This window comes from Macadamia integrifolia, chromosome 9 (assembly GCF_013358625.1).
Source record: "Macadamia integrifolia cultivar HAES 741 chromosome 9, SCU_Mint_v3, whole genome shotgun sequence".
NCBI lineage: Eukaryota > Viridiplantae > Streptophyta > Magnoliopsida > Proteales > Proteaceae > Macadamia > Macadamia integrifolia.
The window spans coordinates 21725023-21740921 of record NC_056565.1 but is presented as its reverse complement, the minus strand read 5'-3'; the positions used below and the strand labels follow the sequence as shown (position 1 = coordinate 21740921).

Sequence of the window (15899 nt, the reverse complement as noted above, 5' to 3'; positions counted from 1 at the left end):
ACAACCAAGTGTTAATTGTAACTGGGGAGACAGGATCAGCTGGCAAAACTACCCAGGTGACACAATATCTTGCCGAAGCAGGTTACACAACAAATGGAAAGATTGGCTGTACGCAGCCCCGTAGGGTAGCTGCTATGTCCGTTGGTAAGAGAGTGGTAGAAGAATTCGGGTTCGTTTGGGTGAGGAAGTTGGCTATACCATTCGGTTTGAGGATTGCATTGGTCCAAATAATGTCATCACATATATGACTGATGGTATGCTTCTCAGGGAGATTTTAATTGATGAGAGAACCTCTCGCAGTATTCTGTAATCATGCTTGATGAAGCCTATGAGAGGACAATCCACACTGATGTACGTTTTGGATTACTAAAGCAACTTGTTAAACAGAGACTTGACCTTAGGTTGATTGTCACTTCTGCCACTTTGGATGCAGAGAAGTTCTCTGGGTATTTCTTTAACTGTAATATCTTTTCCATTCCAGGAAGAACATTTCCAATTGAGTTCTTGTACACAAAACAGCCAGAAAGTGGCTACTTAGAAGCACCACTGATCGTTGTTCGGCAGATTCACTTAACGGAACCAGAAGGCAACATCCTTCTGTTCTTAACTAGTCAAGAAGAGATTCACTTGACGTGTCAATCTCTTTATGAGAGAATGAAGGGACTAGGGAAGAATGTGCCAGAACTGATAATATTGCCAGTATACAGTGCCCTTCCAAGTGAGATGCAGTCAAGATTTTTGATCCTGCTCCTCCTGGGAAGAGGAAGGTGGTTGTGGCTACCAATATTGCAGAGGCTTCTTATGTGGCCATTAAGGTCATGAACTGACTGACCCATAGACTGCAAGAAATTACCAATATTGCAGAGGCTTCTTTCCTGCTTCTAGCGAAAAATTATTGCCCAACGAAACCGACCAAACCATTGAAGGTTTACGGGATGATGAATAGATTCATAAATGGACAGTTGGGTACCGCAGCGGTTCACTGGGTTTGCTACAGACAACTCTTCAATCGCTGTTCGCCGTCGTCATGTCGCTTGCCAATCATTGTGCGCTTGCTTGTCGCTGTTTGCGCCGATCGCCATTGGTCGTTCCCACCCCACCTCTTGTCAAGTTCGCTCAGATTTAGGTTGCAGGTTCATAGGATGGGTATAATGGGTAATTTACTCCATCAGGGGTAATATGGGTATTTAAAAAAAAATTGAAATTTTAACAGCCAAAATATAACGGAGTCACATTTTCTGTCAAATTTGTCAAAATGCAAGGGAGGTCTGTGGAATATTTGAAAACATTGGGAGGGGGTTGGAATAGAAGCAAAATACAGGGGAGGGAAATGTAAATTACTCTAAAATATTTAACAATTCAAGATAGAGATAAAAATGAGTTTTTAAAAATAATTAGAAGGTGATTTATAATCGTTTCATTATTGAAAACTATCATTGTGTTGCATACGGGTGTCAATTTTCAGGTTCGAATCGATAGGCATCTCTTGTTTTGCTTAGTTTTCGATTACACATGTGAAATGACAATATTTATTTTTATTAGAAAATTTAATACAATAAATATATTATATTAATGAAATAAAAAAATGTAAGGTTGCAATTTCTTTTTCACCAAAAGATTTCAAAAAAAAAAAAAATGATAATGATTCAAGTTTAGGTGTCAATAGTAATAGACACTATTAGCCCCCTTCCCCCACTCCCTAAACACCCCATCTCGGGCCTCCCACCCCAAGACTGCCCCCTTGGGCGCCCACCTAGTGGCCTATAGGCCCTCATTAAGTTGAGCCAAAAGAAAAAACCTTTGAAATCTCAGAACTTCTTCTGGTTTCAATGACTTTAGCAATAGTTATGACTTATGATACCTAGACCATTGGTTTATTACTCAGATAGACCCATATGGGTGGTCTAAATTGTCGAGATGTTGGGGTTATAGAGCTATAGTTCAATATCGGTTTTCCATGGTCCAATTTTTTTTTCCTTTGCGTGCCTTTCTACATTTATGCTCTTTTCAGACACATGTGGAAAGACGTCTTGTTGGAGAAATTACCGTACATGTATGCTTAATTAACATAATGAGTCAACATACCACACCTTCTGATCAGTTAAAAATACAAATATTAGTGAATGTAATCCATTCATCTTATAACTTATAAAGTAAGTTATAAATAAAATTTTCTAATTTATCAAATCATATTGATTAGATTAGTCCAAATGTTTGATTACTTATTTGTCAGTAAAATAACTTTTTGAATTTCTGCGTAAAAGAGAGTTTCTTACACGAATAAGTCGGGTTTACCTGCTCAATACCCCATTTTTTTCTAAATATTTTTACAAATATGCTTTTTTAACATACAACTACGTTTCTTTGGAACTGCCATTCAAAAATAAGGAAGATTGCTATAGTTGGATGTGAAAGACATGTATTACAAGGAACATGTGCTCTAACACCATGTTGGAGTATTCAACTCAGAAAACTTAAGCCATTAGGTCAGTCAGGGCCGGTTAGATATCTCTGAGGGTGATGGGCTTATGGGCTTATGGGCTCATGAGGTGGAGGCAGTAAAGATTTCAAACCCAAATCTCTTACGGACCCAAGCAACCCAAGAAATTACTGGTCCCAACCCTAACCCTAGTGTGGGGCAGGGCTGGCATTTTCACTCTAAGTTTGGCCTTAGCATCTCAGCTTGTTGCACTAACATTGATTTGAAGTCCTCATGAAGTGATAATTTTCCTTATTTGCTCTGTCTATTGTGACCATGGCACCATGTAGGGGTATCAAATGCCAGCCCGCATCGGTAGGTCCAATTGGGCCCGATCGATTAAAGCCTAGCATCAGATTGATGGGCTCATAAATGGCCTAGTGTCTGGTTTAGCCCATTGTTAGCAAACACGGGTTTAAAACTCCGTTTTAAACGCGTTTCAGTTTTTTACCATTTAAAACACGTTTTACTATATGCTTCCCAAAGATACTTAAAAAACAACAAACTTCAAGCATTCCCGTTCTAAACACGTTTCGTTTTTATGGCGTTTTTTAAGACTTGATTTTTAAACATAGTGTCTATTTAATTAACCATATGTCTCTCTCCCGAACTCTTATCGACTTGATTCTTTCACCAACTTGAAGCTAACGCAATGGACTATATTTCTCATGATATTACCTTAACTCAAATTCAATTCACAAACCCCGAAATTGAGCTATAAACAGATGTATTTGCTGAAAACTATTTCTAAAATGATGACTCCTAACTCTAAGTGAGCATATATTACTTCGAGAGTGTGTTGACTATGTTGACAACAATGAATAACACCATAACCTAGTCACATTGCTCAATAAGACTTTGGGCATGTTTGATGTATGAATTTAAAATTGGTGTTAGATGATATTCAATGATATCTCTTAAAACTTATAATGAGACATGGGATGTATAGGCATTAATGTTAGATATTGTAGTTGTTTTAACACTTGATGCAGATATTCATATAATAATTCCTTAATTTATATGAGGATACTACTATTTTTTTAGTCCTGTTTGTTTGGAATCTACACGTTTAAAATTCATATCGTCCAGTTTTCGATTTTTACCATTCTCTGTTTTTTTGACCATTTATTTGACCGTATTATTAGAAAAGTTTTATTGTTTAAAACCCATACCTTCTGTTTTTGTTTTCCTGCCGTTCCCATTTTTTCTAATAGTGGTATAGCCCGATTATGGAATGGAATGGATTGGTAATTGTGTTTAATTGTGGACCGACGGGTGCCAATTGATATTCTTAGCTTATTGTTTACAGCCTGATTTGTCCATTTAAGCACTTTTAACCCAACCATTATTTATTAATAGCCCGATTAGTTGATTAGCCAGTTTAAATCCTGATGATAACATCAATACCATGAACTAGATTATAAACCGAAAACCAACCGGTCGAATAAAGTCGAATAAAAATATGTTCATATCCTAACAAATGATGTTCAATTACCAAAATGCTCGGTTATGGTATGAAGCCTTAAATCAGTGGAAATCGATCTTTACTTTGACCAAAACCAACTGAGTGGGTGTAAGTTTGTTCTTGATGACCCAAACCCGCCCTGAGCCCCAATAGTGCCTAGCATGGTTTTAAGTATCTCCGATACCGATACGATACCCTCCGATACTTATCTTAAATTTAGTCGGTCGATACGATACACACCGATACGATACATTGAATTTTTTAAATCATTTCGTATCGATATATATCCTACAATACATACCGATATGCATCAATACACCACTAATACACATCGATACAATACGACTCTACGAAAAATATAAAATTGAGATAAAATGTACATTTCGGTATGTATTGGTACGTATCGATCAGTATCGGTATGTATTGATCGGTACGTATTGGTATATATCAACACGTATCGGTGAGTATCGATACGTATCAGCGCTACGGTCATATAATGGCCAATATGGGTAATTTTTCAGAAAAAAATGATTTTTTGAAGGGTTTTTGTTTCAAAGTTGCTGTCAGCCATATTTTTCTCTAACTAAAGTGGAAATCAAGGTTGGGAACAAGGATTTTACATTTATGGGACAACTACAGACCTTGAATTCTTAGTACGATACCCTCAATTTAGTGTTTATGCATAATACATGTTATCAATAGCTTTTTTTAACAAATTCTTTATGCAAAAGTATTTAAAAAAATGTTTCCTATCCATTTATGTGTGTATCTTTAGCGTATCTTAGTGTATCTCCGATACGATACGATACCTTCTGATACGTATCTTAATTTTGGTCGATCAATACGGTGACCGATACCGATACTTTAATCCTTGGTGCCTAGGTTAAGATTTTTAGTCCTAAGGGCGGGTTAGGTTTTTTTTTTGGTAAAGGTGGGTTAGTGTTGAAAAAATATTAATCCTGATTTTAACCTTGATTTATATAATCTAATTTAAGATTGTCATCCTATCATTTTATTTAAAATAATGAAATTTAGGTCATTGATTCTTATGATCAAGTGTCCTGAACACCCATTATTGTGGTGTTCTAAATAGATTTTTTTTTTTTACATAGGACACATGGTAAAAATATGGTCAATTAAGATTAACTTGATCTTAGCAAAAATTAGAGCCAATTAAGGTCAACTCAGCCCAATCAAAATCAATTAGAGTTGGATTGAATTGGCATGAATCTGATAAAATTAGACCTAAGCATGAACCCGATAAGATTGAATTGAATCAACGGGCTAATTTAAATTTTGAGACCTAAGATTGGGTTGCAGTTTTAAGAAATGAAACACCATTTGACGGGTTGAAATCGTCTGTAATTCTGATCTCGTACAATTCCATGCAATACCACTTTCAGGTGGTGACACGTGTATTGATACCAATACAATGGTCCAGATCTGATACAATTAATAAAACATTAAATTAGTGAAGATGCATTTAAATCAGATATGGACCATTGTATTAATATCAATACACGTGTCACTACCTAAAGATAGTATTTCATGAAATTATACGAGATCGAAATTACAGACGATTTTTTTTTTCCCGTTTGACCCTTACAAATGAGCCTGCCCGCTTAACACCCCTGCTATGCCAAGTGTAGCACCATACGACATAGGACAACCTGATCCATATTCGATATGGCACAGTTGCGTAATCTGACTTTGACCCCTCCCCATCAGACCAAGTCGCCACTCGTCAAACACTTCCGAGTTTTCTCTTTTTTTCTTGTTTGGGATTGAATTCCTTTGTTGAGTTGGTAGATGGAATTCTTCACTTGAAGCCGCCTCACCTTTCGGATTTTCTACAAGACCAACCGCATTAATGGTGAGGTGATGGCCTCAAGCAAAAAATTCAATCCATACACCTAACATAAATAGTTGACCTATATTTGCTAAAAAAAAAATCTTATTTTCCCCTCATACTTTTTTTTTTATATATTTTTTTCTCTTCTGTATTTAAATATCCAGATTAACCTTTCTTTTTACCTATAAATCTATGACACTTTTTAAATTGACTAATTTAAAATATGGTTTGAATTAAATCATTTGCAAGTTTTGCCTCAACCAATCATCAAGTACATTGGCATAGATGATGTTATATTATTTATTTATTATTATTATTATTATTCTTATTTCATCTCATCTAATAATCATGAATGTTATTTACTTAATTACTATTATTATTATTTTTGATCTCATCCATCATCACAAATTTAGCAATCTATCTTTTTTATCGATATTAGATTGGTATCGGTCTCAGTCGATATTAATTCAGATCAGTAATCTTAATGTTACATTCTCTGTTAAGGTTACGACATATGATTTTAAGGATTAAAAAAAAAAAACTTGGAACATATGATACTGATATAAATATAGAATTAATAAAAGTATTGGATTAGCAATGTAAATATTCGATCTGAACATATGATACTGATATAGATATAGATCAGATATAAAATTATTCTTTTTTAATTTGTAATGTCCTTGATGATTGGATGAGACAAAATTGATTGGTGGTTTAGTTCAAACCATGTTTTGAACTAATCAATTTGAAAAAAGTGTAATAAGTTATAAGTGAAAAAGAAGGATAATCTGAGTTTTTAAAAAGAACAGGGGAAAAAGGAATGTAAAAATAAAAAAGAAGGGAATAAAGAAAAAAAAATGTTTTAATAAATATAGGCAAATGTAGGGGAATGATAATGAATTCCGCTAATAGTTTTGAGATTCAAAGTCAGATTAGGCGCCTGAAATCAGGTTCTTGTTGTACATTCCTTTTGCCGACGCGTGGAATTTCATTATTATTTATGCCAACGAGTGGGTTTCAATGCAAGACTCTCAGGTCTATAAATTTCATGCCTTCTTGCACCATCTTCGAAACCACAGAAAGGAAAGAAGAGAGAGAGAGAGAGAGAGAGAGAGAGAGAGAGAGAGAGAGAGAGAGAGAGAGAGAGAGGATGAGGAGAGCATACCATTATGTTGTGAGCCTTGTATTGCTGCTGAGTATAGCAGCAGGTGCGATGGCACAGAGTGCTTCGAACGTGCGAGCAACGTATCATTACTACAACGCAGCTAAGAATGGATACAACTTGAACGCCGTGAGTGCTTATTGTGCCACTTGGGATGCTAACAAGCCCCTCCAATGGCGTAGCCGCTATGAATGGACTGCCTTCTGTGGCCCCTCCGGCCCACACGGCCAGGATGCTTGCGGCAAATGCTTGAGGGTAAGTAACTTAGGACTCTAGATATAGTTAATTAGTTGAGTGAGTAATTTCGTCGAACAGGTTCCAACAGCTTTTTCATTCGTTGTTGCAGGTGACCAACACTAGGACTGGGGCTCAGTTAACGGTGAGGATCGTTGACCAGTGTGCTAATGGAGGGTTAGATCTGGATTGGAGTGCTTTCAAGAAGCTGGATACTGATGGCAATGGCTACAACCAGGGCCACCTCACCGTCAACTACAGTTTCGTCAGCTGCTGAATAGCCACTCCCCCTACTACTGCTACGCTACTACTACAATATATGCCGATCAGTAACCCAACATGTTCATATATGCCTGAATAAGGATAAGCAAGCAATCCTTCATAAATAAAATTATAAAATAAATTCAATCTTATCCTGGATTCCTACTTCATTTACAAAGCTGTTTGTTTGATGGAAAAAGTGGAACTAGGGGTTAAATTGGGCCGGGTTTTTTAGAACTTCAATTCAACCTTAGGTCCCCAAAATTCAACCCAGGCCCAATTCAATCTTGTCGGGGTCACCCTCAGGCCCAACCCTGAAGGTCGCATTTTTTAAAACCCAGTTCAACCCTAGGTCTCTAAAACTCAACTTAGGCCCAACTCAACCCTGTCGGGTTCACCTTGGTACGGTTGGCTTGGGTTGACATTTTATTTTATTTTATTTATTATTATTATTTTTTTAACAAAGGGCCACAAATGTTAAGCCGATAATTACCAAGGAGGTGGAGAGATGTTACGACTATGGCCAATCCTTGTCCATTCTTTATCCATAAAAATGCAGTAAACAAGATTGTCAATTTGATTATAAGATAGACCTTTTAATCGCCTGGCATCATATCTCCCAAAAACCAGGCAAGTCTAATTTTACCCAAATTTTTAATGATTACTACTGCATTTAAAGTTCGTATAGATACATGACAAGAGACACAAAGATAGCCCATATAAAGAAAAGGGGGAAATAATTTGGCTGTTTGATCGTCTTAACTCGATAGGTAAAATTATGTGACTTGTGTAATACATGATGTGGGTTGAAGTCATACAAACAACTAAACTTAACTAACATATGGTGACAATCAAACTTACAAATCGTGATTCACATTCACAAAATATACTGTCTTTAAACGTGTGACTTTATATGGTCTTTAAACATATTAAATTTAATAAATGGTGGTGTTTAAACATGTTAGATTTAGTAAACTGGTTATAATCGGACTTTATATTATCTTTAAATATGTTGGATTTAGTAAATGGGCTTTTAATGAGCTCAAAGTAGGCTATAAAAGAGCACAAAAGGTGTCAAGACCTTTGGCCTAACGAATCCCCCAGACGCACGTGTACTTCCCCACACCGGCGTATCAGTTATGTGCCAGCTCCTAAGGGGGCAGATTAGAAAAATGTCTGTTACAAGTTTGCTTTCAATATAGTAACTACGTTCAATTTTTTTCTAATCTGCCTCCTAAGACTCAGTTAAATAAGCGTTCTTTGGTCAATGAAGCAAATGACTAGGAAACATGACTGAAGTATGGAATAGCATCTTTTAGTGTCTCAGACTTGAGAGCCACCTGCCATACATATGTTCTTCCTCAGAAGGACTCCATGAAGACACAAAGCAAATTTTCCGGGACAAATAAGGTCTGCTCAAGAAAGGATGAAGCCCCCATTAATGGCGATATCATTTTCTTGGCAAGTATCAGAACAACTCTCCAAGTTGTCCACTTTGGCTTCTAAAGTCCCAACCAACTCTATCTTTAATCTCCTGCTTCCAGCTGCCCACACCTTCTTACCTTTCATGGGTTTCTTTCACTTCAACTGTTCGAGTGATAAGGTAATTAAAACCCAGAACACAGATATGTGATATTTTTGAATTTTTATTCAAGACTTGTATATCTTGCTATAAAAGATAAGTTACATTAATTTTCTGCTATTTTAGTGAGAGGGTCAATTACCAAAAATGAATAACCAAGTTAATAATAAGAGGAATTGGGCATAACTAATCAGTCGATTCTCAGATTCCTGAAACCATGGGAATCAGAATACGGAATGTATGGAACTATGCCGTCTGCGCTTACTGTTTTACAGTGGAATGCTAACAAGCCCCACTCTAGGCGCAGCCGCTATCGCTGGACTGCCTTCTGCATCTCCTCTGGACCTGTCTTAACGACAGCAATACCCAAGGAAAAACTAGTTCTTTCTAGGACTCTACAAAACCCCTGTCAAGCACTGAAAAACAGCCAAAATCAGCCCATATGACTCTGTAGCCGAAGACTGGCCAGAAAAAAAAAATACAGAAGGCTAAGAAAAGCAATCGCTTGGATCTGATCTCATGCAGGTCGTTCAGTGTAGACGAGCCTGGCATTCCAATGATTGAAAAAGAAAAAAAAAACACCCCAATGTATCAATCAAATATAGCAGCACTTTCATTTATTTTCTTTGTATACCTGTTTTGGCATTCAGTTTTTATCTTGTAGATTATGGTCACTATCCCAAATACAGGCAACTTTTTCTAGGAACATACTGAATTTATAGAATTCCCTCATTAAAGTGGTCATCCTTGAGTCCTTGGCATTTTCAATGGATGAAACCATCTCCCCACCCAAAAAAAAAAATAACAGAGAACAAAGGAGCAATAAAATCCTTTGTTTTATTTTATTTATTTTTTCACCTTACGGTGGAGGAATATGCACCAAAACCCACAATCAATCAGATTATCCTGTATTGACTATGCTTTCCTCCTCTTTTTCCCCCTTTGATTAGGCCTCCGGAATCAGCTCTGGAAGTCTACTGACCTGATTACTAGATCTGCATGCTTCTTTGACTTATTGATGAGCTCTGCGTTTGGCCGGTCATTGTATTCAATCTGAATGGTTAAGTTAAAGAACAAGATGAAGTGGTCTAAAGTCTAAAACAATTGGTGTGACGACAAATACACAAATTAAAGAGATCCTAAATTAATCCTCAGAGGTATACAATGAAGTCATAGGCAGTAGAACAGTAAAGCTTACCCTCCATTTAGCTACATCAGGAGGTTTTCCTGCCATCAAAGCATAAAGTGTCAAAAGTCAAAAACCAAACTTTTTCCTGAGTAAAGAAGAATGGGTTAATGATCTACTATCAGTATTACCAGTCGAAACATGCCTCTTTTGGACTCGTTGCATTGCTGTGTCAATATCAACTTCAACGAACCTTCAGGGGAAAAACGAAATATCTATACATCAAATTTATGTAGATTAATAACCCAAAAATCCCAAATTTGCCCTCGCTGATTATTCTTTTTTCCCATACTCTAGTTATGAATGCTATTGGGTCTCTACAGCAGACATGGTAACCAAGCTCATCATTTCAGACCATCAAATCAATGGCATCTCCTAGTCTCCTGGGACAAACCACACAGATGAAAGCCAGCTTCATCTATTGTTTCCTACCATAAAATCACTATTAATCCCTTAACTAATAGATCAAAACTACGATATCTAATAAGTTTACGGATCCACCGGTTGCTAAGAGACCACATAACTTACCATCATTTCTCACCATAAAGTTCTCATTCTCGATTGTTAACTAAAAATTTCATCGCAAGGATCTAAGAATTACCATTTCTCATCAAATATAGAAGAAATCTCCTTCCAGATGCCATCTTCAAGGAACAAGTAATTTCCTTCTACTATTACTATTTTGTGCCTGAAAAGAAAAGGAAGCCCAGAAACAATATAAACTTTTTTTTTCCATTGATAATGATTGTAAATGAAGTATAATACATGAACAACTAGGAAAACAAAACAAATGTGTCCACTATGAAAAGAGAGCATATGAAAGGACCCAACTAAAATGAGCGACCAGCAACTACAACCCATTATTACACTTTCATAAAAATGCATCAGAAACTCAACTGAAGAGCTAAACAACAAAGCATGCACTTTCTTGTGAAGCCTGCCTCAAATTTTCCATTTATCATGAGTTGTGGCACATTTTAATGGATTTTTGGAACCATGATTGGCATTAGTAGTAACTTTAAACATCTTGATCAAGTTCTATTCCCAGCCATGTAAAAATAAATGATGCTTCCTACCCAAAAAATAAATAAGTTATGCTTTATAAAAATTGCTCCCAAGTTCTTCTATAATTTACTTGCCTTCTAGGTGCAGCATAGGTTAAAGTTTAGTGCTTTTATCCTATAAGATATCTGAAGATTTTCTCCCCAATATCTTATTTTGTACGTAATTAAGCATTTTCAATTTAACAGTTGCAATACCAGGTCTCTATGTATTTCAATTACTCTACCATTCGCATTTCAATAGTCTTGGTCTAATGGACATCTTTTGCATGACTCTTACTCCTGCACCATTGCTTTCATGCGTTTTAATACCAATATTCCTTATACATTTTAATACAAATAATCTAGAAATGATAAAAGACAAATAATTACATATATTAAAATCTAAACAAGAAAAATGGTTTCTCTCAAAAGTTCAAAACCGTAATTACAATATGGGAACAGTTCCTCTGAGCATGAGGCATTCTCTATACCCACTCACATGAGTGTATTTTATTATTTTTTTCTCTCTTCAAAAAATTAATAAATAAAAAAACACTCATGTGTCTAGGCGTAGGCAATGCCTCATGTTCAGAGAACCCTTTCCCATACAATATTTTCAGACAAGTCACAACTCAGACATAAATGAATATGGGCAAGGAGCTGGGCCAAGAAACTCAACTTCCCAAAACCAAGAATGCATCAGCACAAGAATCCCATTAATCTGCTAAACCATTTTGGAATTATTTTCCAAGCTGATTATCATATTTGAGCATTGAAATAGTGAAAAACTAAAATCAGGAACAAAAAACTTCATAGGAAGATTCTTTGAGATATACGTAAGATTCTTTGATTTTATTTCTGCATGACAAAAGAAACGCTATGTCCTGGAGAGAAATTAATAGCAGAAAAAGAACCAAGTTCATACAATCATACAAGCAGTATCTAGTTCTGGGACTATTTTTTTTTTACCAACATGGGTAACCTAATCAAGTTTGAAATTCTTTTGGGATCCAAATTCAATGCTGCAACTTTCATCACTTTTCTGCCACACCAATGGTAATACACAACAAGTGAGTCTACGGTAACTTCCAAACTAAGCAGTAATACAGTTACAGTCATCGTTTGAAATTTCGGTGGAGTCAATTGAAATATGCTGAAGTATTTCGGTTTCAACCCGGCTCGAGACAAAACTGACTTTAATTGTGCAAGCATACCACGTTTCAACCAAAACTTACATGTTTCAGTCAGAATTTTGACATGTTTCAGCAAACTCCAAATCATTTCGCCGAAAAGTTACAGACACTTTATATAAATACCATAGTTCATTCGAAAGGGGTTACTGTTTCGACACATTTGGAACAGTATTGACTGGTTTTGACTGAAACCTGTAGTTTTGACTCCAAGCTTGTGTTTTTGCAAGATTTTGGCCATACCACTTGCAATTCGTGGTGGAACAACTTGTTGGAAACTTGTACAAATTCATCCACAGCTAACATTTGGTGGATTTGAGGGAGATTTCTTGAAGACTCACAATTTGAGGTAATACATATTTTCCGTAAAGTAATTTTTTACAAAAGAATAGGGTAAATATGTAGTGGTTAGGCTTCACTTTGTTATATCTTACATAGCATAAGCTGATCTACCACTTCACGGAGTCCTATTTAATTTTCTCTTTAATAATTAAAAAAAAGGGGGTTAAAAAATGGGTTTTCTTGCAACAACTTTTTGAAAAAACTAAAAAATATATGGTTAATCCTTAGGCTGATGGGGGTGATGGCAATAGATTTGCGAGCATTAGAGAGGAATATGACCAGGTAGGGAGGGAGCCGGGCCAGAGCGTATCTGATTCATAGGAGAGACTCAATTTGATCACACTACCCAGGATGACGACAATGGTGCACATATGCAGGTTATACCAGAGCCCTGCCCCGCAGGTGAACCAAACGAGGAGCATGATAGAGTTGACATGGAGATAGAAATGTGTCTTCCTTGCAAACTTGGAGGCCTTGGTCTGGAGGGTAGTAGTGCATATGCTGGGTATGGACAACTGGAACAGTGGCGTGCACCATCAGTCCCCACAGACACATCCGGTGTCAGGTATGGTATGTATGGTAGGTTTGCTCAGCATGGCTCTTCATCATCTTCATTCCGGACTACTCATGATGATCGGTCACAGGTTATGGCATCTTTCTTGGATAGCATCTTCTCCTTCCAAGACCTCCAGCAACCCTATCAGCCTGGTCCACTAATCAACTACAATAGAGGCATGTTTGCATTATCTTCCCGACCTGGTGATTTATATCCGATGTTGGGGTACCTAGAGTATGTTGATGATGAGATATATGATATATCAGACTGTTGTGATGGATTTTTACTGTTTCTTCCGACATACCATAACATGGCCATCTGTTGTGATCGAGTCGGAAGAATGGTTTAGTTGGTGACAACAATCTTCCTCAACTTTTGAGCCCACCCGGAACTCCATGTGGTATTGACATAAAGTAGGAGAGTACGAGGAAGTGCGAGGGTCTTATGCTTAGTTGCATCTTTGACTTGGGTTGATTGACTGTACACTTATGATGTTCACATATTGACATTTAATAATATTAAATGATCTTTCTCCATTGTCACTTGCAATTGCATATTTTAGTTATTTTCATTTATTTTTGTATATTATAGAACGAAATCCATTTGTCACTTGCAATATTATATATAATGACACCTATATTAAAATGATTTTTATCCATTTGTCAATTGCAATTGCATATTATAGACCGGGTTAAATCCTTGCTTTTGGTACCAAAACTCTAAACTGAAACCTAGTAACATGTTTAAATATCAGGGCATTATCAGAAGTTCACTCACAGAAGTGAAGTCATTAACGCTTAAAAATCATTCATATGAGATCCACAAAACCAGTAGCCAATGTCAAAGATAACCCACAATGGATAATAGGTTACTCACTGCAGGTTCACAAAAATATCTTCTTCTTTAGGATCTCCAACACCATGGTCGAATGATGGAGCATAAACTGATCCCTGTCATGGTCAATATCTATCAGTTTAATCCCCAAATAACTTGAGTTTGCATTCAAAGCAGTATACTAGACTTGCTCAAAAAATCGGCCAGGATGAAGAACAGATTTGATATATAAGTCTATGCTAGACACTCGAGTCTAGCTTCTTAGAAGATGTAAAGACAAATCCATATCCAGCGCAAATTACCTGATTCCTAAGAGCCTTGAGGCATGTCAGCAGTCGTGTGGGATCAAAAGTCCATGGAGCTGAGTTTGCCAATGGAGGAGATCAATAATTTGTTGCTCACAAGATCTATAATAAATTATAATGACCAAATGAAGAAAACCTCACCTCCCCTTCTTGCATAAGCTTCCTCTGGATTCTGACAAGGACAGAGTTAGCAAAAGCAATGCAGCAATTTTACAGACACACACACACACATTGGGGGTGGAGGAAGGTATGTTTTCTCACTGTGGGCTTTAAACTGCAGAAATGGGTTTTCTGCTCCACAACACCCCCAGTCTGAGGGTAGATCCAGACCATCCTAAGGACTTTCTGGATTAGCAACAAGTATGGTGGCTTTGTCCCCACTGGGTATCACACCTTTCCTGCAACCCTTAGAAAGTTTGAAGGAAGCTGGAGGTTCACTTTCCTCCATACAAAAACTTAAGGAAGACCAACCTCCATTTCATCAAGTTGGTGACGGTAAAGATGGAAACCATCCATGGGAAGAACAATAGCAACATTTGGAGGCTGAACTTCAGAAGCCATTGAAGGAGCCTTCTGGGACCACAGCATATTTATTCGGCGAATTACTTCAGATGCAATAGTGGTCTTCCCAGCACCAGGTGGACCAGCTAAACCCACGATATACCTGCAAGACACATAATGCAAATAATTTAATGTAAACAACCAAATTCTCTACCCATATCCAATTCATCACCAGCACATAACTTCTCCATTCAGTTTTTACAAATAAGTGAGCTAAGTCTTACTAATAGAAGAAAATGCAACTCACATTGTTTGTATAAATTCCCCCCAAGGAATAGTTTCAAATCAGACCTGGCCATTAAAATGGATGTGGATGCATATCAACCCAACATCTGAGGGAGAAGAGAGGAGGACCCATCAACCCAATCAGGTATTTGTAACCGTTACATCCAGAGTTGCCAATTGCAACTTTAACCATTCTCAGTTCTTTAGATCTCTAACAATTTATTTCTGGTTCAGCTTCTCAGCCAGTTAACTGAGTGGTTGAAGTGGTCAAGCTGGGATTGGCCCCTAAACAAGGTTGATGACCAGTCCCGGTTTGATAGTTCTGGTGAAAGGGTCACATAGAACCTGAAAATATAATCATTATCTTATATATATATATATATATAGGTATCATTATCTAAAATCTTTTACTGAAGAATTAACCTCCAATTTATGAAATACCAGAATAGAACATCTAAAACGAAAAGGAAGGAAGAGGGAGAGAGAATATGATGCTGCAACTTACTTTAGATTAGGATTTGATGCCACTGCTGCTGTAGGAAGAAGGCGTTCAGCTAAACCATCATATATCTCATCAATATTCCTTGAAGGGGGAAGGAGGGGGAAAAGGGGGGGGGGGGGG

The 15899-nt window shown here is 36.9% G+C and overlaps 2 protein-coding genes across 3 annotated transcripts in view; one reads left to right on the top strand and one right to left on the bottom strand.

Annotated features, from left to right (window-relative positions):
• The first annotated feature begins 6782 nt into the window (after positions 1–6782).
• Positions 6783–7603, top strand: LOC122088007 (barwin-like). Its single transcript, XM_042657144.1, has 2 exons — positions 6783–7213; positions 7305–7603. The coding sequence occupies exons 1-2, from the start codon at positions 6797–6799 to the stop codon at positions 7467–7469; spliced, it is 582 nt and encodes a 193-aa protein (XP_042513078.1). The 5' UTR covers positions 6783–6796; the 3' UTR covers positions 7470–7603.
• A 1602-nt stretch (positions 7604–9205) lies between these two features.
• Positions 9206–15899, bottom strand: part of LOC122089973 (putative uridine kinase C227.14) — an 8739-nt gene continuing 2045 nt past the window's right edge. Inside the window, exons 4-13 of one of the 2 annotated variants that reach the window (XM_042659764.1) lie at positions 15783–15860; positions 14963–15155; positions 14633–14663; positions 14489–14547; positions 14229–14302; positions 10823–10909; positions 10353–10414; positions 10234–10262; positions 10018–10088; positions 9206–9451 (exon numbers count right to left, since the gene is read on the bottom strand). In XM_042659764.1, the coding sequence (XP_042515698.1) occupies positions 9445–9451; positions 10018–10088; positions 10234–10262; positions 10353–10414; positions 10823–10909; positions 14229–14302; positions 14489–14547; positions 14633–14663; positions 14963–15155; positions 15783–15860 (691 nt within the window). In that variant the 3' untranslated portion in view covers positions 9206–9444. Of the gene's footprint in view, positions 9452–9624; positions 10089–10233; positions 10263–10352; positions 10415–10822; positions 10910–14228; positions 14303–14488; positions 14548–14632; positions 14664–14962; positions 15156–15782; positions 15861–15899 lie in introns of those variants that run through there. The other variant, XM_042659763.1, reaches the window with a different exon arrangement.